General features: G+C 46.1%; 1 protein-coding gene across 2 annotated transcripts; it reads left to right on the top strand.

The window, feature by feature from the left end:
• The first annotated feature begins 1,796 nt into the window (after positions 1-1,796).
• CXHXorf38 (chromosome X CXorf38 homolog) lies at positions 1,797-19,250 on the top strand. 2 transcript variants are annotated; one of them, XM_065901065.1, is made up of 7 exons: positions 1,797-2,052; positions 2,214-2,348; positions 8,551-8,670; positions 9,883-10,032; positions 10,329-10,508; positions 18,245-18,407; positions 19,004-19,250. In XM_065901065.1, exons 1-6 carry the CDS (start codon positions 1,837-1,839, stop codon positions 18,404-18,406), a joined length of 963 nt encoding a protein of 320 aa, XP_065757137.1. In that variant the 5' UTR covers positions 1,797-1,836; the 3' UTR covers position 18,407; positions 19,004-19,250. The 2 variants fall into 2 exon arrangements, with proteins under 2 accessions (XP_065757137.1, XP_065757139.1); XM_065901067.1 differs by lacking the exons at positions 2,214-2,348; positions 19,004-19,250 and having other exon boundaries at positions 1,800-2,052; positions 18,245-18,406.
• The last annotated feature ends 1,846 nt before the right edge of the window (positions 19,251-21,096 follow it).

The raw sequence follows: 21,096 nt of genomic DNA, 5'->3' as shown, positions 1-21,096 counted from the left end.
AATCTGGGTCCAATTTCAACATAAAAAAAGATATTCCTGGGGCTTCCCTGGTGGCGCAGTGGTTGAGAGTCCGCCTGCCGGTGCAGGGGATGCGGGTTCGTGCCCCGGTCCTGGAAGATCCCACATGCCGCGGAGCGGCTGGGCCTGCGCGTACGGAGCCTGTGCACCACAGCGGGAGAGGCCGCGACAGTGAGAGGCCCGCGTACAGCAAAAAAAAGAAGAAAAAGAAAAAAAAAAGATATTCCTTTCTTTCATGGTTTCTTCCCCAGAAGAAATACCTATTACATTTTACTTTAATCCAGTTTACTATCATCCAAGTGTTCCTGATATAAAATCAATACACAGAAAATGATAAGAGAATTTATACTCAGGGAACTTAAGGGACAGAAAAGAAAGATGTTAATGTATATTTCATTGTTCCCTGTGGAATTTCCTTTTTCATGTGGTTTAATGGGAATGGACAGTTTGTCTAAGGGAATGATTTGAAATTTACTTGGGATGGATTTACTGTCGAGGTTTTTAAGAAAAAATTAGCAGAGACCAGCCAGCATTGTGCTGCAGAATTCCAGGAGGCTATGATCTGCTCACGGTTTGCTATAAATTGCCTCCATTTCCAGGTGGCCAGTGATTTGTTAAAATACTTTGCCCAGGAATGACTGATTGATGAAAGGGCACGTTTAGGTCAATATAAAATAATAGCTAATATTTACTGAGAGCTTACTATTGCCCGGCACTAAGTATTTCAGACTGTATTTAATTGTCACAACAACCCAGCCGGGTAGGCCTCCTTTTACTGTGAGTGAACTGAGGCCTGGACAAATGAAGTAATTTGCTGAGATCAAATTAAGATTGCTCAAGATCAAACAGCTAAGAAGCAGCATTTTGAGTCCAAAGCTGACACTCCTGAACACTGCCACTTTGCTGTGAAACAAAGTCAGGGGAAGGCTTCAATGTTTAGGCTCTTCCCTCAGAGCCTCTTGACTACACACAATTTTAAAATGTTTTCCAAGCTCAAGAAGCTCACCAAAAGCAACTAAAATTGAGATGACCTCTTGTCATTTGGAGTTGACAAGCCATTGCCTTCTGACCCTCATGGCACTTATTTGGAACTTAGATTACCTTATGCAAGGAGCTCTAATTATCATATAACCAAGAGTACTAAGTCATCTAAGCTCGATGCTTCAAGACCACAGTGGAAGAAGTCCTCATCCCACTCGGGGCGATGCAGCCCTCCAGAATCCGGGTGATGTGTAGTCCTGTTTTGCCTCTGCTAGGTTGCCCAATGGCGGATGTTTCTGAGCTTTGTGTCACCTTGGCACACCGCAGGCGCTTAACAGGTGCGCGGTGCAGACAGCCAACGGTCAAATTTCACTAATGTCCAGATAGGCTACAGCCAACCTGCGGGCTTAGGATCCAGTTAAGTAAACTTTCTAGAATTGTATAACACAAGGAACATAAGTAATTCAGTAACTGTCTCGAGCACCGTCTTACACCTACCTCTACAATAAAAAAAAAAAAAAAACAGGAGCACAGGCTTCAGGAGAGGGAGCCCAATCGTTGGCTGGCGAGGTCTCAGTTTGGGGGAACAGAGTAGAGGCTTTCTGGGCGAGCACCAAAGTACATAACGCGTCGGTCGCCATCTAAGACGGGGGTGGGGCCGACGTGCCCCGGAAACTAGAACTCCCTGCCGCCTGGCGGTTGGGGGAATCCGGGGCGCCTTCGGGCGGGGCCACGCCCAGAGCGCCGCCGTCGCCTCTGGCGCGCCCAGACTTCCGCGCCTGCGCACGACCGTCCGCCCCGCCCCTCGCCCCGTGGCCCCGCGGGCTCGTTCCCGGCATGGTGCTCTCTGAGCTGGCTGCGCGCCTCAACTGCGCCGAGTACAAGAACTGGGTGAAGGCGGGCCACTGCCTGCTACTGCTACGCGGCTGCTTGCAGGGCTTCGTCGGCCGCGAGGTGCTCGCCTTCCACCGCAGCCTGCTAGCCGCCGCCCCCGGCCTGGGCCCCCTCGCTACCTGCCGCAGCGGCTCGCGGTGCAGCCCGCGCGCCCGCCAGGTGAGCACCCGGCCCGGGGTCTTGACCGTCGCCCCTCACCCCGTCCGCGGGCGCAGTGTCTCGTGCCCTCCCCGGAGCCGGGCCGACCGCCGTGCCTGGGGTTCAGATGCCCAGACGCCGCCCCTCCCTCCCGGGCCCCTCCTCACCGCCGCCCCCTGTAGTTTCAGCCTCAGTGTCAGGTGTGCGCAGAGTGGAAACGGGAGATTTTGAAACATCACACCAGCAGAAATGGAGACGTTCACTGGGGAAACTGCCGGCCGGTCCGCTGGCCGGTCGACGCCTGGGAGGTGGCTAAGGTAAGCACCTGCGGTCGGGAGGGTAGGAGGAGTTGGCCCACCAGGTAGGAGTTACCTGGAGCCCGGGGCGTCTGTTGGGTCTGTGTGGGAGCTGGGCCCCCATAAACAGATGCAGAGAGAGATTGGGCTTTTGATCAAGGGTGTAGTGTCTAGGCGGCTCAGGGCTGTTATATCGGACCCAACGCAGCTTAGTGAAGTAGAAGATTTCAACAAGAGACGCTGGGGCAAGATGTAGAGTGGGCATCATGGGTACAGGCACAGAGGGAGAAGCAGGCAAGGCCTTTTGAGGGTAGGCTCCCTGAGTAGCTCACTTTGTCTGTAAGGTGCCATGAGGATGGCAGAATAAGCCAAGGGAAGTTGGGGCTAAGATAGAAAGGACCTTAAGTGCCTAGCTAAGGAGTAAAATTTTGGGGAGGTAGGGGTGGGGTAGGCAGCCAGATAGAAGGGGACTGTTCGGCCCGTTTTCAGATCTTGGTGATGGGATTTACTAGCTGGGCTGATTGAAGAATTTTTTTTGATTTTTTGATATTTGCCAGAAGCCCAGTGGGAGGGGGGAGGGGGAGTCGAAGTCGCCTCCTAACACAAATTCACCTCTGGAGTCCGTCTACATGCTAGTTACCAGCAGGCACAGGCTTGGTGCCTGGGAAGCAGGGATCAGAATCTCCGCCCAGCTGCTGTGGTGCACCACTGGGCCAGCCTCTGTTCCCTAACCTCAAAAATGAGGAAGTTGGACTATATCGGTGGCCCCCAGACTTTTGGCTATCGTGGTCCAGTAAACCCACCATACCCTCTCCCCCGTTTGTTTGTTGCTGCCATAGAATTGCCAACTTCTGCTTTTACTTAGAAAAGAAGAAAACTTAAAACTCTACCCTTTGCTATGACCGTCCCTCACCTGTTTGTTTTCTGTCACTGCTTTCATACCCTCAGAATCCTCTTGAAGCCCATGCCACCTGTTTCTGCCGCTCTTTCCCTTCTTCATTGCTGTCACCTGCAGACCTAGTCCAACCACATTTGTATATTCTCTCTCCAAGCTGGACTCCCCTCTCGAACATCCTGTGATCCTCTCGACCTCAGCCTCCCACTTGCATGCTCACACCCGGACTGTGTCAGCACAGGGAGCTGCGGTGTCCAGCATCCTGCTTGCCCTCGGTGTACTTATTCAACCCGCCCCCACCTCTGCCCCACCCCTCGTCCCTCTCCAAAGTCCACAGCTCTCAGGCTTCCACTGCTTTCCCAATCCCCAGCAGCCTCTGCCCTCCCAGCTTCCTTTGCTTCCTCAGCCAGCCCGGATTCCACAGTCCATCATTCTGTTCAGTCCCTTGCCGTTGTCTCGGTCTTCTTCCTCCTTTCTCTGCACTTGGCCAGGCCCAGCTCCAGCCCTGATGACACCACACCTGCTGCTCTGGGGAAAAATCTTTCGAGGGATCTTTCGCTTTCAGTTCTTGATCACGAGCCCAGCAGCCTGGCCTTGTCTCTCCGTAGGTTCCTGTTCCCGAAGACAACTGTTGCTGCCTCTCCTTCGCTGAGCTCCCACTCCTCTTCCCCCACCTGCAATCCCAGCTGCTAACCTTGCTCTCGCTTTCTTATCTGTTTACCAGACCTACCAACCTACCTCAATGTGCACCATCTTCTTCCTTCTGCTACAAAGGAGGAAGGGCGTTTCTCCTCTTACCGCCCTGTCCCTCCACTTGAGTGTTGGACCTTATCCCCTCCCACCTGCCCAAGGACTTTGAGTCTCCACTCTTCCGACCTCCCAGTTTATTCCCATCACCATACAAATAGCCTTAGTACTGCCTTGGTTTATTCAATTTTTTTAAAGAAAGAGATTTCAGTATAGAGTTAATATATGACTTAGCAGTGCCACTCCTAGGTACATACCTGATGAAGTGGAAACATGTGTCCCCACAAAAACCCGTGCACGAATGTTCATAGCCGTACCCTTCACAATAGCCAAGAGGTGGAAACAACACACATGTCCATCAGCTGATGAATGGATGACCAAAATGTGGTTTATCCATACAATGGGATATTATTTAGCCATAAAAAGGAATGAAGTACTGATACATGCCACAGTACTGCATGAATCTTGAAAACATTATGCTAAGTGAAAGAAGCCAGTCATATATTGTATGATTCCATTTATATGAAGTGTCTAGACTAGCCAAATCTGTAGAGGCAGAAAGTAGATTGGTAGTTGCCAGGGCCTGAAGGAGAGAGGGGGCAATAGCTAATGGGTAGAGGGGTTTCTTTTTGGGGTGATGAAAATGTCCTAAAATTGTGGTGACAGTTGTGCAATTCTGTGAATATACTGAAAACACCACTAAACTGTAAGTGCCTAATTTTTTTATTGAGGTGTCATCGATTGTAACGTTATATTAATTTCAGGTATACCACATAGTGATTCGATATTTAACACTCCGTGAAATGATCACCACGGTAAGTCTAGTTAATGTCCACTACCGTGTGTGGTTGTAAGTTTTTTTCTCTTGTGATGAGAACTTTCAAGAGCTGCTCTCTTAGCAACTTTCAAATACTGCAGTACAGCGTTATTAACTATAGTCACCATGCTGTGGATTACATCCCCGGGACTTATTTATTTTATAACTGGAAGTTGGTACCTTTTGACCCCCTTCACCTATTTTGCCCACTCCCCACCCCCCACCTCTGGCAACCACCAGTCTGTTCTCTGCATCTGCGAGCTCGGGTTTTTGTCTTAGGTTCCACGAATAAGTGAGATCGTATGGTATCTGTCTCTCTCTGTCTGACTTACTTCGCTTAGCATAATGCCCTCAAGATCCATCCATGTCATCACAAAGAACTGTGTACTTTATTTATTTATTTTTTTAGCCGTATTATTACATTTTATTTTATTCATTGAAAATAAATAATTACCAATGAATCCTTTCTAGATTTCCTAGTTTCCCAAAGTTCCCTGTATTCACATTCTTTTTTTTTTCCACACACACACACACACACACACACACACACACACACTGTTATTTTATTTTTACAAGAGATAAATAAACCGACACCAAGCATTGTAAGTGGATGACCACAACAAAAGCAACAGCGACTGCAATTACCGAACACGAAACACACTCATACTATGTCACGATATTGGCGTTCCGTCCAGTGATCCTCCACGGTAACAGCTCCTTTACTTTGCAGTGAAAACTGATTTGTATATTTTTTGCCTCTGAGTCCTTGTGGGATTTTTTTTTTTTAATTCACACAGAAAGTCACAAAAATTATAATCATCCTCATCAGTTCACTCAGTCCCACGTAATTAATTTTTTTTTCATCTTGATCTTTTGTTAGTACTTTTGTGAATCCATCAGTTTTCCATTAGAGTTCTGGAAATGCTTATTCATTCAGTTCAGCGGTATAGTCAGTTACCAGAAACCTGTACTTGTCAGAGTCTTTTCCACGAAGAACTGTGTACTTTAAATGGGTGAATTATATGGTATGTGAATTACATCTTAATAAAGCTTTTTTAAAAAAAGAATTGAGTGAATACTTGGAAAATAAAATTTGAAAAGAAAGAAAAACTTCCTTCATCCATTCCGTCCAGCTGTCTCCCCATTTCTCTAACTGCCTCCCACATACATACCCAGTAGAACTTCTCAAGAAGTGCTTTATGCCTAATTCTCTTTTCAGGGTTCATGCAGGTCCCGTTGACTCTTCAACCCACTCCTCTCTGCCTTCTGCCCCGCCACTCCGCTGCATGTCTTGTCAGGGGCACACGTGACCTTCCGTTCTCTGGCCTCGCCCCTCCTACCTCTCAGCTATTCGGCGCCGCCGCACTGCAGGCCACTCTTCTTGAAACAGCCCTGGCTTTGTGACATCCTCCCCTCCTGGGTTTCCTCCTGTCTCCCCGGCTCCTCCTTAGCCTCCTTCTGAGTGTCGGTTGGCCTTCCTCGGGCCTTTTCTGTCCCTCCCCATCCCGCCTTCTCCCCTGGTGATACTGCCCAGGCCCGTGGAGTGAAATATTAAATACTACGTTTCTGCTGACGGCTCCCAGATTGGTACCCCTAGCAATGCGCTGTTCTGCGCTCCGGGGGCCCATACCCAGCTGCTACTTGATGCCTCCACTTCATCACCTCCTGGGTACTTCGTCTTTTCTTCTCAAGCAGGACTCTTCATCTCTCCCCGCCAGCCAGCTTGCACCCGTGCCCCACCACCAACTACCTACAGTCATTCTTGCTTCATCTCTTTCCCCCCCCACCCCTCTTATTTGTACGTGCAAATTATCTTTGGAATCATCCTCGCCATCTCTGCATCACAGCTCTCGCCCCCTCTCCTGCCAGCCTCCCACCCGGCCGCCTCTGCTGCTCTGCTCACCCCTGGTTGGTCCTTCACACAGCAGGATGTGCGGTCTTCGTGTGGGAATCAGATCGCTTTCTTCCCTTGCCCAAAACCCTTGGATGGCTTCCCGATGTCCTTAGAGTAAACTCCAAACTCCTTGTCAAGTCCAGTAAGGCCCAGCACGTCTGGCCCCTGTTTATTTCTCCAACCTTGTCTCCTACTACTCAGTGAAGAGACAGGAGGGGGTAGTGAGAGGCAATAGCGTGTGTTTCTCACCCTGTGCTTGTCACATACGGAACCTGGCGGTAGGCGATACCATTTTAAGAAACAGCTTTCAGAGGCAAGGAGGCGGCAGAGCCTCCGTTGGCTTCTGGTTCTGAGGAAAAGAAAGAAGTACTAGAATAAAACCTTGACGTGGGAGAGACAGGTTTATATTGGTGAGAAAATGCCAGACTGGACATACCTTGTAATGGGAAAGAAAAACTCTGCTTGGTTTTGAGGCAACTAAGGCCCCTTCCACTTTGGGTGTTCCTCTCAGCCGCAGTTGGAATAAGCAGTGTTTCTTTTCTTCCTCTTCTTTTCCTCTATTTCATCAAATTAGTTTGCCTGTGATACATTAGTTCTTTGTTAACACTTGTAACATCCATAATCTACTTTCAGCGGGTTGGCCAGAGACAGTGATGGTCTTGGCTACTGTACCTTTTGATAGGGGCCATCCAGTAGGTGAAGAATTCTTCTCAGTTACATGAGGCCGAGGTGTGTGATTCTACCACCATCAGGAACAGAGCCCTGACTCTCCTTGGGGGGTGTCGGCCCGTACCACGTTCCTTTTTCCGAATAGCACCATGAGCACTGCAGGAAGCAGCATGGTTGCTTGCCTCCGGAAATGTGTGTGTTTTCAAGGGAGCAGGTCTCTTTATTTAGAGTTCTTTTTTGGTGAGTCATTTTTCATATGTCATCTCTTCTAGTCCCTTGGCAGGAACGTGCTCTTGAGCTTCATAGCTTGGTAAAGTTGTTGCCTTCAGATGTAAATTTGGAAATACTTCAGGAAAGAAATGTGCCCAAGCCTTGCTATAACACCATTTCGGGGGTACACACCATAAAATGCTACAAAAGGAAAGATCATGCTCGAATGAGGCCATTCTGTCGTATCTAGTATCTCAGACCCTGGGACCCCGTCTGTAACGCCTGTGTAGGTCCTGCTCACCTTGCACCATCAACATAATAATTGCCAACATTTGTGGCCTGTGTATTAGCATGTGCCAGGCTCCGTGCAAGTGGTTTACTCGCATTAACTCATTTAATTCTCGAAACATCCTTCAAGGTAGATGAGGACAGTCAGCCCCTATTTACTGATGAGGAATCCGAGGATAGGTAACTTGCCCAAGGTCACACAGTTGACAAGTGGCAGAGCTGGGATTTGCACCCCGGGTCTGTCGCATTCCACAGCCCAGACTCTTAACTTTCTACTACCATACTGAACTTTCTCGAGTAATTTTTAAGTGTCCACTTGGGAATAACTACTACTTTTAAATCTTCTTTAACAACTCAGCCACTGAAACTTCAGTAAGGAAAAGAAAAGGGTGGTTTCTTCCCCTGCCTCCTGCTTATATGCCATTAAGAAAGGACAATTAGGTCAAGTGTATAAGTGTCTGTAATAGCAAGTGGACAGATGGAGCAACTCTTCAGTTATTGCCCTGGGCTGAGGCTCGGCTGCCGCACCGTTTCCCAACTCGTGTTTTGGATTCATGAGGCTCTAACTTGAAACCTCAGTAAGAGGGTTTCAGTCATCATTCGGGGAACAGGCACATAGCACTTGTCCCACTAGCCCCATATAGATAGATGTCCCCTGGGGTTGGAGGAGACTCGGGTGCCCCTTGGGCCTCCCCTGCTGCAGGCCTTCATGCCCCGAGGACTGGCAGACAAAACCGGACCCGAGGAATGTGACGCGGTTGCTCTTCTAAGTCTCATCAACTCCTGTGATCACTTCGAGGTTGATCGGAAGAAAGTCACAGAGGTAAGAACTATCAGATTGAAAAGCAGACAGAGTTGGCCGGGTGGGTGCTGTGAAGACCAGTCAGGAGCCACACCCCGTGCTGCTAGAGCAGCCGTGTGGGCAGAGCTCACGGCTCTCCCCAGACAGTGGTGTGCGAAGGAGTTAGACTTTGGTCCACAGTTGTCGTCGCTGAGCAGGCAAGCAGGGCTCACATCACACGCACCTTCTGTGATGTCCCAGAACCCCTGTGCGAATGCAGGCGGGAGACTGACCCTTCAACCCTACCCTGTTGAACTTTTCCGACAACCTGCTGTTGCACTGTTTGCCACTAAATCGACAGGCCTCAAATTTCTCTTCCCTGTTCTGCCATAAACAGAAGCAAAGTAATCTTCCATATTAAAAAAAAAAAAAACAAATACAGAGTAATGCGTCATTCTGTCCATTGGATGCCAGCATTGGAATCCTGCCCTTCTCAATCTCATTGGCTAAACAGTTGCAAGGCCAATTTACCTAGAGCTGAGGAAAATATAAACACTAATGGATAAACAGTGTCAGAACAGATCGCTACGCTTGTCAGACTTCCTCTGTGAGATTTAGACTACCTCTGTTTCACCAGAGAACAGCTCTGGCACATTTGTTACTCTAAGGGTCCTTGAAAAGGGTATATAGCATACCTGGATTATTTATAATATGTAGAGAAAATGCATGTATATTTTGCTAGCATGCCAGCAGCTGAAAGGACTGAGAGTCCTTTATCATCAGCAGACTCAAAAACTATCACAGTATAAAATCAACCCCTTTGGTAGCTTTTAACCAAGAGTGTGGAAGACTTGGCATGAAATGTATATTAAAAGAGTTTTTGCATTGTCTGCTTTGGCCTTTGGGTATTCTCAGAGCCAGTAGCCAATAGTTTTGCTCTTCGGCAGGTTGTTTTAAGTTAGGGCATTTGGGGGATTGTGCGAGAGATACCCGCCCCCCCCCCCCACCCCGGGCCACAAGATTTCAAGGACTAGCGACAGTTATAGGCTTGTTTGTATTTCTTACCCCAATTAATTTATTCAAGTGGCTGGGGGTTGAACATCCCCCTCGAGCCTCGACAGCACCTGCAGACCACGCACTTGTGGATTTTAGAATTAACAAGGCCTTTCAACAGTCTTTCTCTGGAACTACAAAATCTCAGGTTACCCCACTATTGGCCTTTGAAGGCTTTTCTCTTTTTTTGTCTTTCTATAGGTGATTAAGTGTCGTAACGAGATCATGCACTCTTCAGAGATGAAAGTATCTTCTGTGTGGCTTCGAGATTTTCAGATAAAGATCCAAAATTTTCTGAATGAATTTAAGAATATCCCAGAGATTGTGGCGGTATACTCCCGAATAGAACAGGTAAGAAATCACGTTTAACATAAAGACCTAAGGGGGAAAAAAAGGAATCACAGTCACTCATTTAGAATTTGAAGCTTATTAGATGTAAACAAAATTCTAGAATGTAAGTAGGGGAACAATATTGATACGAAGTCAGAATTGTGATTGGGCTGAGCAGCTTTTCTGTGGTCACGGGATGTTATTAGACTGGATCCAGTCAACGATGTTTAATTACAAATCCTTTGAATATCTTTTTTTTTTTTTTGGAATATCTTTTCCATTCAGTCGGTTCATGTATTTGTTCGGTAACCCAACAGCTGCTGACATCTGACTGGGCTGTTTACATCCCTGAGGAGGATCAGCCAGATGGGTGTGACTATGAAACAGGAGTTTACCTGAGTGAGCACCAAGTAAACGAGATAGAAATGGAGTTACTAAAGGAAAAACTTCAAGAGCTATATCTTCAAGCAAAGGGACAAGAGGTGTTGCCTGAAGAGGTAAAAAAAAAAAAAAAAAAAAAAGCATTATATCCTCTGTGTGAGTAAACAAAACAAAGAAAGGCACCAGGGAGGAAGAGTAGCACATTTTAACTTACTAACGGTTATGTTTCTGCTTTAAAAGTCAGATAATTTCCAGAAATGGATATTCTTTCGGCACAGATTACTGTTACCCTTAAACAAATGTTTTCACCCCATCAGCAAACATTTGGGTGCCTAATGTGTGCCACAGAGTGGAAGACCACAGGAAGGGCGGCCACAGAATCCTGAACCGCAGGCTCCCGCGACTCTCTGTAGCTTTTTGCTGAGAAGGCGCTGTTGAGCTGGGACTAAGAATCAAATCAGAGTTCAGCAAATTGGCAAGAGCAGAAGGGCATTCTTGGCAGAAGGCATTTGCCAAGACATGAAAGACTAGCCTGGGCCAGACAGTGACGAGGCGACGTAGGAGGGAGGTATGGTCGGTTGTGAGGGTGGTCAGGTAGGTCGAAGCCGTATTTTGGAAGGTCTTCTATGCCTCACTAAGGGGTTTGGACCTTATTCCCAAAGAGCAGTTGGGAGCCAACAGAGGTTTTGAATCAGGAGAGAGTAAATGAATAGATCAGATAGGGCTTTTAGGAAGTGACGTCTTAATGGCACTTGGAGGTTGGAGACGAGCCAGGAGGCTCTTGGCAGTTGTGTGAGGGTGAGAGAAAGAGGACAGAAGCTAGAGGTGTGGGGGAGGAGCCGGGTGCTGGAGGCACTACTGGGGCCGAGCCGCAGTGGCTGGTTAGATTACTTGGGGCGTGGCCCGGGGCTGGCGGGAGGTGGCGAAGGAGGGGTTAAAGGATCGTCAAGGCTTCTAGCTCAGGACGCTGCAAGCTAATGATCGTCTCAAGTACAGGAGATATGAGTCCCCTTTGTTACATGCAAGATATTAAAAAAACTAACAGTAGTAGAATTATATTTTGGTAAGGTTCAGAAATAGCCCAGCACTTGCTGGATTAGAATTCCAGATTCCCAGGATGTCTTGGACAGATCATTTTACCTCTCCAATTCCACCTCGTCCGAGGAAAGTAGCTTTACTGGCTACCTCGTGAAACACAGCGTGTTTTAATACAAAGTGTGTATTTCATTTTTTAGGCCATGCTCCGTACTGGTCCATATGCCTACGTTAACTCTTCTGACCTTGACCCAGGTGCTTCACTCAGCTTGATGAACTCCTTTAGCACAGGGACTGGGTACCAGTGGTTTTGGGGTGCACCCACCCTGGCACACCGTAGGTATTTAAAGTGACGAATGAGGCTGTTAAAGCTGTTTTCTAAATCCATCTGTTTCATCTGGCTTTATTTATTTTTTTATTTTCAAAAAGTATTTATTTGTTTGGCTGCATTGGGTCTTAGTTGCGGCGTGCGGGCTCTTTTAGTTGCGGCATGTGGGATCTAGTTCCCTGACCAGGGAGCGAACCCAGGCCCCCTGCATTGGGAGTGCGGAGTCTTAGCCACTGGACCGCCAGGGAAGTCCCTCATCTGGCTTTACTTTAAAATGCCATTAGAACCATCCCCAGTTTTCTTTCCACTGCTCCTTTTAAAAGCAGAGTCAGACAACAGAAGAAAACCGGGAGATCAGGCTCACGGTCCCTGAGTCGTCAGAAATTCTCTCCTCTTCCTTGAGGGAGCTGCAGTTCTTTTCCTGCTTGTGTAACAAAGAGCAAAATGCATCGATAGCAACACACTGAAACCAGGAGTCTCTGCAAGTTGGGAGCGGGAAGGGACCTGGGTAATACCCTGCTTTATAGCAACCCTAAGGGGCAGGTGCTGATGGGCTCAAGGCCTCACGGCCGGGGTATGAGGGCTGGCCCTGGGGTCTTCCCGCTCTGGCCCTGGGCCTGCCTTCCCACGTGCGGTGCAGCGGCTCTCATGTCCCGGAGCAGCTAGCAATTGTAAATTTCGACCCTTCATTATCTCTGTTTTACAGAGAGGAAATTGGGGTTAATTGGCTCGTCCTCTGGGTCCCCAAGTCTCTAGATAAAGGTGATAAATTCTCATGTTTCATGCTTTCTGTTCAGTGGACCGTGGCATTTCTCTTGATATTTCAGTTGATCAGGTTGTAGGTTCGGATTGATTGGCACGTTATCTCTGAGAAGCTGAAGGACGGCTTTCCACGACGTGTGGAACAGACCTCTTTTGAAAGTTCAGCAGCAAATACGATTATTCGTGTTCTTTTGGGTCAGTCTCCAAAGTCAGAGGATTCGGTAAACCAAATTCCAGTGACTCGAAAACTCTGTGAATCGCAAGACACACCATTAATTCAGTCACTTGTAAGAGAAAAAAAATGCTGCCAGTTTACTGTAAGACACTGTCAATGGTAAGGCGCATTCTCATTCGAGATGTTAAAGTATTTTTAAAAATGTGCAATTAGGAGTCAAGAAATGCAGTGGTTGTATTATGACCGCGGCACTTTTTGTGTGAATGTTTAGCAAGACCTGTTTCTGGTGTTCATTAAAACAGCAGAGCTCGGGTTGGAAAGCCAAGTTGAGAAGAAAGGGTTAATGGTGGTGATTTAGTGCGACAGTCCCCCGAAAGGCATCAGGGAGCACGGGAGTGAGTGCCAGGGACCACGAAGCAGAGAGTTCATCATCTCCATTCTTCTCTGTCCAGTTGGCGAGCCTTAATGATAACATTATAAAAGGGGGAGCCCGTTAAAATACAGTGTGCGTGCATAACTGTGATTGTAAAACGCGGTCCGCCTCAGAGCCAAATGGGAGCAGCAGCTGTCACCCAAGAGCCCTTCACACACACCTGCCGGCCCTCGGTGCTGTGTTAGGATCTGGGGGGTTCAAAATTCAGCCAGAGAACGTTGAGCGCAGTAAGTGGCTAAAAAACATGCAAAGAACTTGCACATTCTTGAAGATCATTACTGACTTCTTAAACCCTGGTGGGGGGACCGCTTTCAGGGGGAAACTCAGGGAGGAGGTGACAGAATGCAGTCGAGGCAGGCAGGGAAAGGATGGAAGTGACACTCCATTGGTTATTGGCCAGATTTATTTCATGAGTGAGTGCCTACTATTTGCCAGGCACAGTTCTAGAAGCTTGGCGTGCATCAGTGAACAAAACAGATGGTAAACGGTCAGCATAATAAGCAATGATGGGGCGAGGTAGAAGGAGGAGGGCTGTGTGGAGCACAGTGTGGGGATCAGGAGTGGCCGAACGGGGCTGGGGGTTGGGTTGCGCGGGGTGGCCAGGGAGGCCCCGTGGGGAAGCTGAGACTTAGCGATACCTTGGAGGAGGTGCGGAGCAGCCGTGTGCGCTTCTGGAGGAGGAGCGTTCGGGCGGAGGGCAGGGCAAGCTAAGCAGGCTGGCTGGAGTGCGGTGAGGAGCTGAGCGACGGGAAGCCGTGTGGGCCGTTGGGAGGATCCAGGCTCCTCCTCCTGAGGCGGCAGCCACGCTGAGTTCTGAGCAGCAGAACGATGAAGGGAGCACGCTGGCCGCCGTGTGGAGGATGCAGGGCCGGGGGCCAAAGACGGAAGCAGGGAGACATTAGGAGGCTGCCGCAGGTACCAGGTCAGAGAGGTGGTGGTTCGGACCAGGGTGGAAGGGTGAAGAGTAGAGGTGGTGAGAAGGGGGGCACGTGTGGTGTGGGAGAGAAGGAAAGGCGTCAAAGACAAGTCCAAGGGTTTTGGCTTAAGTGCCTGGGAGTATGGAGGCGCTAAGCATCTTTTGCCTAGAACAGCGCCTGCCTGGCACATAGTAGACTCTCGGTACGCTTTTGTTAAATGATTGTCGGAAGGGAGGAATGTACCAGACACAGTGCTAGGTGCTTTTACTAGATTATTTCTAATCCTCACAGGAATGCTTGGTGGTGTTGGTATCATCATCCTATATTTGCATATATGGAAGTAAGCTCAGAGAGGTCAAGTGTCTTGCCCAAAGTCACACAGCTAGTTAAGTGGCAAAGCTGGGCTTCAATATCCAAGTCTGTCTGACTACTTTTCTAGCACTTTGTTTTTCCACCTTTACTTCCTTCCCCATTTAACATATAAACGTGCATAAGCCTTCCCCATTCTTAATAAATTTTTTTAAAAACTCCTTTTGACTCTTTCTCCTCCCCCCAAGCTAAAATAATCACCCCTGTTGAGCACATTTCAAGAGCAGAGAGGGTCAGGAGGTGACAGCACAAAGGATCATAGCTCCCAAGTCATGAAATGAGAAGGTCTATGGGAAGGGAGGACCCCACTCCATCTTGGAGGGTATGTGTGATGCACAGACCAGGCCGGCATGGGCTCGGGCGTCTGATGGGAACCAGGGAATGGGAAGAACCCTGGGGTGCATCTAGAGCACCCGGCACAGGCAATGAGTGCTAACAGTGCAGTACCCGCAATTACTAATGTACACTGTGAATTACGTCATTGATGTAATCTTCATTTCACGTTTTTGTGGTTTCCAGATTTATTATTTAAAGCCCAGGTATCTTTCAGGAGCTGTAGGCTTGTTTCTAGCCATGTAATAAACAGCTCCAGCTGAAGGGCACATCCCCATCTACTTAGTAACCTGTCTGAAGACCTCTGGTCATCCTCAGCTCCACCCTGGCCCTCCCTGTTCCCTGTTCATTCTGGTCACAAGCCCTAGCCAGTCTTCCCCTCCCTCCCATCCCTGGCAGCCATCGTTCTGCAACCGACCGTCTCACTCGCTGCCATCACAATAACCTGGTGCCTGCTTAGGTTCTGCCCTAGCCCTGCTGCACCAGAGTCAGTTGTGTACATCTCTAAAGTTTAAGAACCACCACTCTGCTAAGAGTAGGGTACTCCATCACTTTCCTTCGTTAGACGTCGATCATCTTGACTTAGCTTGGAATTGGGGGTCCCTCATTTTAAACAATTCACCACACCCCAAAACATTAGTAACTCTCTTCTTTGTAATAAGCACAGTGACCAGTGAGGGTATCCTCGGATAAGCCGAGTGAAAACACTTCCGTGGTACTGTTCTAAGAATACATGCTTTTATTAGTTTAAATGTCAGGAGGGATGTTACTGGTGGGAGTTTAAATTGGTATAACCTCTAGAGATGACAGTTTTGGCAAAATCTATTAACATTAAAACAGAAAACTCTATCAATTAAAACTTCATTCCACTTCTAAAAACAGACCCTACAAATAGCCTGTCACTTTATGCAAAATGACACATGTCCCAGGTTAGTTACTGCAGCAGTATTTCTCTTAGCAGAAGGTTTGAAATAATATGTTAATGCATGAGACATCCATAACTGAAAAACTGTTCAGCCATTAAAAAAAATAATGAGGCCACTCTTTACAATCTGATATAGAAAAAAATCAGTTGAAGAACAATGTCTAATATGCTGCCATTTGTGTTTTTAAAAATGTGTATGTGCCAATTATGTCTCAATAAAGCGGAAATTTTAAAAAGGTGTGCACATATATACATATATGCTCACGTGTAAATGCATGGACTGTCTCTGGAAGAGACACAAGAAACTTCATTGGGGTCACCTTTAAGAGGAGCTGGGTGACTGGGGACAGGATGTGGAAGAGGACCAACTTTTTACGTTGTACCCTGTGTTCATCTTGAATTTTGTACCAGTGTATTTATTACTAGTAAATATGTATGTATATTTTATAAATATTGAATAGTAATAAACGTATATATGTATACATATTTACTAGTAATAAGTGTGTACAACATCAAAGAGCATTATATGTGTGAGTGTATACGTTTGTATATATGTGTGTGTATATATATATATGTGTATGTGTAAATGTATTTAATCATAATAAATGGGTACAAAATTCAAAATGAAAGGGCTTTATTTTATTTTTATATATACATATATATGTATGTGTATGTATACGTATGTGTGTATATATGTGTATACACACACACACACATATAGGTATAGACATACAGCCCTTTTGTACAAATGCAGGAAGTTTTACAGCAAAAAAAAATCATCTTTTAAAATCTTTTTCCAGTTTTATTGAGATATAATTGACATACAGCACTGTACAAGTTTAAGGTATACAGCATAATGATTTGACGTACATATATCGTGAAATGATTACCACAATAAGTTTAGTTAACGTCTGTCATCTCGTATAGATACCAAAAAAAGGAAAAAAGTGTTTTTTACCTTGTGATAAGAATGCTTAAGATTTACTCACTTAACAACTTGCAAATATACCATACAGCAGTGTTAACTATTGTCATTGTGTTGTACATTACATCCCTAGTACTTATTTATCTTGTAAACTTTGTACCTTTTGACCACCTTCATCCAATTCCCTATTCCCACCTACCTCTGGTAACTGCAAATTTGATCTCTTTTTATGTGAGTTTATTTTTTTGTTTTTGTTTTAGATTCCACATATAAGTGAGATCATACAGTATCTATCTCTCTCTGTTTGACTTAACTTAGCATAACGCCCTCTGGGTCCGTCCATGTTGTCTCGAATGGTAGGATTTTCGTCTTTTTTATGGCCAAGTAATATTCCATTGTGTGTGTGTGTGTGTGTGTGTGTGTGTGTGTGTATATATATACACCACATCGTCTTTACCCATTCATCTGTTGATGGACCCTCACGTTGTTTCCTTGTCTTAGCTATTGTGAATAATGCTGCTAATTAACGTGGGGATGCAGATATCTCTTCAGTGTGGTGTTTTTGTTTTCTTCAGATATATTCCCAGAAGTAAAATTTCTAGATCACCTGGTAGTTCCTTTTTTAAGTTTTTGAGGATCCTCCATACTGTTTTCCAGAGTGGCTACACCAATTTACATTCCCACCAGCAGTGTACGAGGGTTCCCTTTTCTCCACATCCTCGCCAACATTTGTTACCTCTTTTTGATGATGACTGTCCTTTTTTTTTGGCCGTGCCGCATGGCTTGTGGGGTCTTAGTTCCCCGACCAGGGATTGAACCCGGGCCCTTGGCAGTGAGAACACAGAGTCCTAACCACTGGACCGCCAGGGGATTCTCGACGGTGACCATTCTAACAGGTGTGAGGTGATACCTCATTGTGGTTTTAATTTTCATTTCTCTGATGATTAATGATGTTGAGCACCTTTTCCTGTACCTGTTGGCCATTTGTTTGTCTTCTTTGGGAAAGTGTCTATTCAGTTCTTTGGGAAAATGTCTGTTCAGGTCCTTTGCCCATTTTTTAATTGGGTTGTCTGGTTTTTTTGCTATTGAATTGTGTGAGTTCTTTTTATATATATGTGTGTGTGTGTGTATAATTTTTTATTTTTTTTTGGCTGCGTTGGGTCTTTGTTGCTGCGCACAGGCTTTCTCTAGTCGTGGCGAGTGGGGGCTACTCTTCCTCGTGGTGCGTGGGCTTCTCACTGCAGTGGCTTCTCTTGTTGCGGAACACGGGCCCTAGAGCGCACGGGCTTTAGCAGTTGTGGCTCGAGGGCTCTAGAGCGCAGGCTCAGTAGTTGTGGACCACGGGCCCAGTTGCCCCGCGGCATGTGGGATCTTCCCGGACCAGGGATCAAACCTGTGTCCCTTGCACTGGCAGGCGGATTCTTAACCACTGCGCCACCAGGGAAGTCCCTCTTTATATATTTTGGATATTAACCCCTAAAAGCAAAAAATGTTAAGGAGACAAGCAAACACGCCCTTGTGTGGCCCCAGAACCAGCTATTGGTAGACACATGAACAGGAGCCAGTCTTGGAGCTAGTAAGTTTTTCATCTGAATTTTAAGTCTGCTATAAAATTATCTAAGCTGTGCATTGTATGGTTTCTTCTTACAGATCTTAAATCAACTGGAAGTGGTGAAAGAATTTCTGAGAAACAACGAGGATCTTAGAGATCGTCTTACAGAAGATATGCAGAAGCTAGACAGCCTCCACCAACAGCCTCAAAAACTGGATTCGAAGGAACCTAGGGCACAGACACCTGAAGGGAAGGCCTGAAGTGAGTTTAAGCATATGATGGTAAATAAGGACAGAATAGCCTCATCTCTTTAATGTCTGTTCTTTTAGGTAAGGCCATAACACACATAGTCTCATCTGAAGTTTCCCTATGTCCTTTTTATTTGAAAGAAAGGACACTGAGCTTTGTGCTCTTTCTGATTGATGGTTCTCACATCTGTGAACTAGTTCAAGATAAACTCCCTGTCAGCTTTGTTCAGTCAAGTATACCTGAAGTCATTGGTCTAGTCTTAAATGAATCAACTTTCTGACATAATCAAGAAGCATTTCAGCCCTAAAGTGATGCCAGTGTTGCCTCACTCTTAGCCGTGGCGTGAATAATAGCAATTTGTTTTCAGAAGAAAAACTTGTTGGGACTTCCCTGGTGGTCCAGCAGTTAAGTCTCTGCGCTCCCAATGCAGGGGGCCCAGGTTCGATCCCTGGTCAGGGAACTAGGTCCTGCATGCCACAACTAAGACCCAGTGCAGCCAAATTAATTAATTAATTAATTTTAAAAAACATGTTAAAATAAGTAACTATCTTCAGTATTTTACTTTTTTTCCTCAAATGAAGAAAATTAAATATTTTCTTTTATTTTAGGTTGACCTTCAACAAAAATCAGGCATGTTCTGTGAAAGTCAGCCGGGCTTCCATCTCAGCCGTCCTTTTCTGTGCAAAAGGGAAAACTTACCCAAGTACTCCACTCAAACAAAAAGGAATTTGTGTCATCTTTTCCTGGACTTTCCTTTAACTCTTTGGGAGTTTTTTTTTTTTTTTTTTTACATTCCTAAGCTTGGTGTTATGTGATCTGTACCAGCCAAAAAATATTAGATACTCTTGTGCCAAACTTGCTGTCATCCGGGCTTTTTTGTTTGTTTTTTGGGTTTTGTTTTTGGTTTGGTTTTGCTGTTTAAAAGGTGAGATTCTTTTCTGGTCCTGAAACTCTAACTGCTTAAACACTAAAGGCTGTGTTCGGCCAGGCCTGTGTGAAGGGCCACGCAGAGTTCTCTGCCCACTGGCACGCAAGTCCTGTGCCCACACACTTGCCTGAAAGTCTCATTCATGAGGATGCCCAAGGGTGGGCTGTGATGTACATGTTGAGATGATATAAATCCTTTTTGCCAGCAGGCAAGGAAAAAAATGTGCCCGAAAGGCCATTTTCTAGCCATTTCCAGTTAGTACAGAACTGTTACTACCTGTTTCTGGTAGCTTGAGGCAGTAGGACAAAGAGGTGGGCTGGAGAACACAGTAGCTTGGCTGACCAAAGCAGGGGGAGGGCCCAGGCCAGTATCACAAGCAGGGATGTCCGGGAAAGTTTTGAGGTTGCTGACTTGTTTATGGCACTCTTAAGAAAAGTCAGCCTTGGTGGCAGTCACAGCTCTTCCGGTTCAGTTATAACCTGAGTGCCGAGCACAAGGCCTGGCCCTTGCGTGCTCAATGAATATTCATTAACTGAAGGGTCAACTGATAGCCTAGAGGTATTCATAGACGCAAATGTTAGTTACACTGTTAACTAAGCCTTGTCCTTTGTTATGAGATTGAGGAATGAAACTTTAATATTCTTATGGAAGTTCAAAGACATCATTTTCTTTCAGCAAATTCACAAATTCATTCATACTTCCTTATTCCTTTTACCCAAAAAGTCATACACTTTTGACTTTGTCCTGTTTGTTTCCTAAACTGCAAAACCCCTGTCCCATTGTATGCAGTGATCTGTGGGATCAGCTCTACCCTCACCTTCGCCTACCTCTGCTCATTTCCAAAGCCAGCAGTACTGAACTGGGCCTTGTCGCCCCTGGACCTTGAGGGACAGAATTGCCACATTCCCCACTGCCTGGAGGAGGTGCTTCCGTTTCGAGCCCAGGTGAAGCCCTGCTCCTTTGCTTACTCAGCTGCCCAACAAGGATGTGATTTTTAGAGAATGGGGGTCGGGGGGGTGCATTTTTACCCTGAAATGCATTTAATGTAGTTCTGTAAAACCTGGATGAATGCAAATATGCCTGTGACTTCCTGCTTTCATCTTTCCTGCTACTATTTGGTCTTTAATCTTACATTTTCTTTCTCCCTTCATTTCATGGAGTTCCTTTAGAAGACTTCAATAGTAAAGTAACAATTTTCTTTCATCTTGCAACTTCCTGCAAACTAAGATACTCCATGAAATATTTCCTAGTTTCTACATGTAAGATAACAAAACTTGGGATCACATTAAATCTTGATTCACTAACCAATTTAAGATCTGATTTCTCACCTTAGGAACTTTGGATTATGAACACTTTCATTTCATACCTCTTGTATCTATTTAGCTTTTCCTTATCTACCCAAGAAACGTTTTATCAAGTATCAACCACATGCCAGGCACTGAAGTTGATGCAAATGGAGGATATGTAAGGTATGGACAATGGTATGTGAGCTGTCATCTTACTGGATTTATTGTCTGCTCTGATGAATTAAAGATACTGTTCAGGGAATTCCCTGGCGGTCCAGTGATTAGGACTCAGCACTGTCACTCAACTGCCGGGGCCCGGGTTCGATCCCTGGTAGGGGAACTAAGATCCCAGAAGGCGGGAGGTGCGGCCAAAAAAAAAAAAAAAAAAAGATATTGTTCAGAAAACATTATTCTGGCAACATTTAATTACATTAAAATTGAAACGAAGATAGGAAGACATGCCTGGAGGGGGCTTTAAAGCAAACAT

The sequence above is a fragment of the Phocoena phocoena genome, chromosome X (assembly GCF_963924675.1).
Source record: "Phocoena phocoena chromosome X, mPhoPho1.1, whole genome shotgun sequence".
NCBI lineage: Eukaryota > Metazoa > Chordata > Mammalia > Artiodactyla > Phocoenidae > Phocoena > Phocoena phocoena.
The sequence above is the reverse complement of the archived record's forward strand: the minus strand, read 5'-3'. Positions and strand labels throughout refer to the sequence as shown.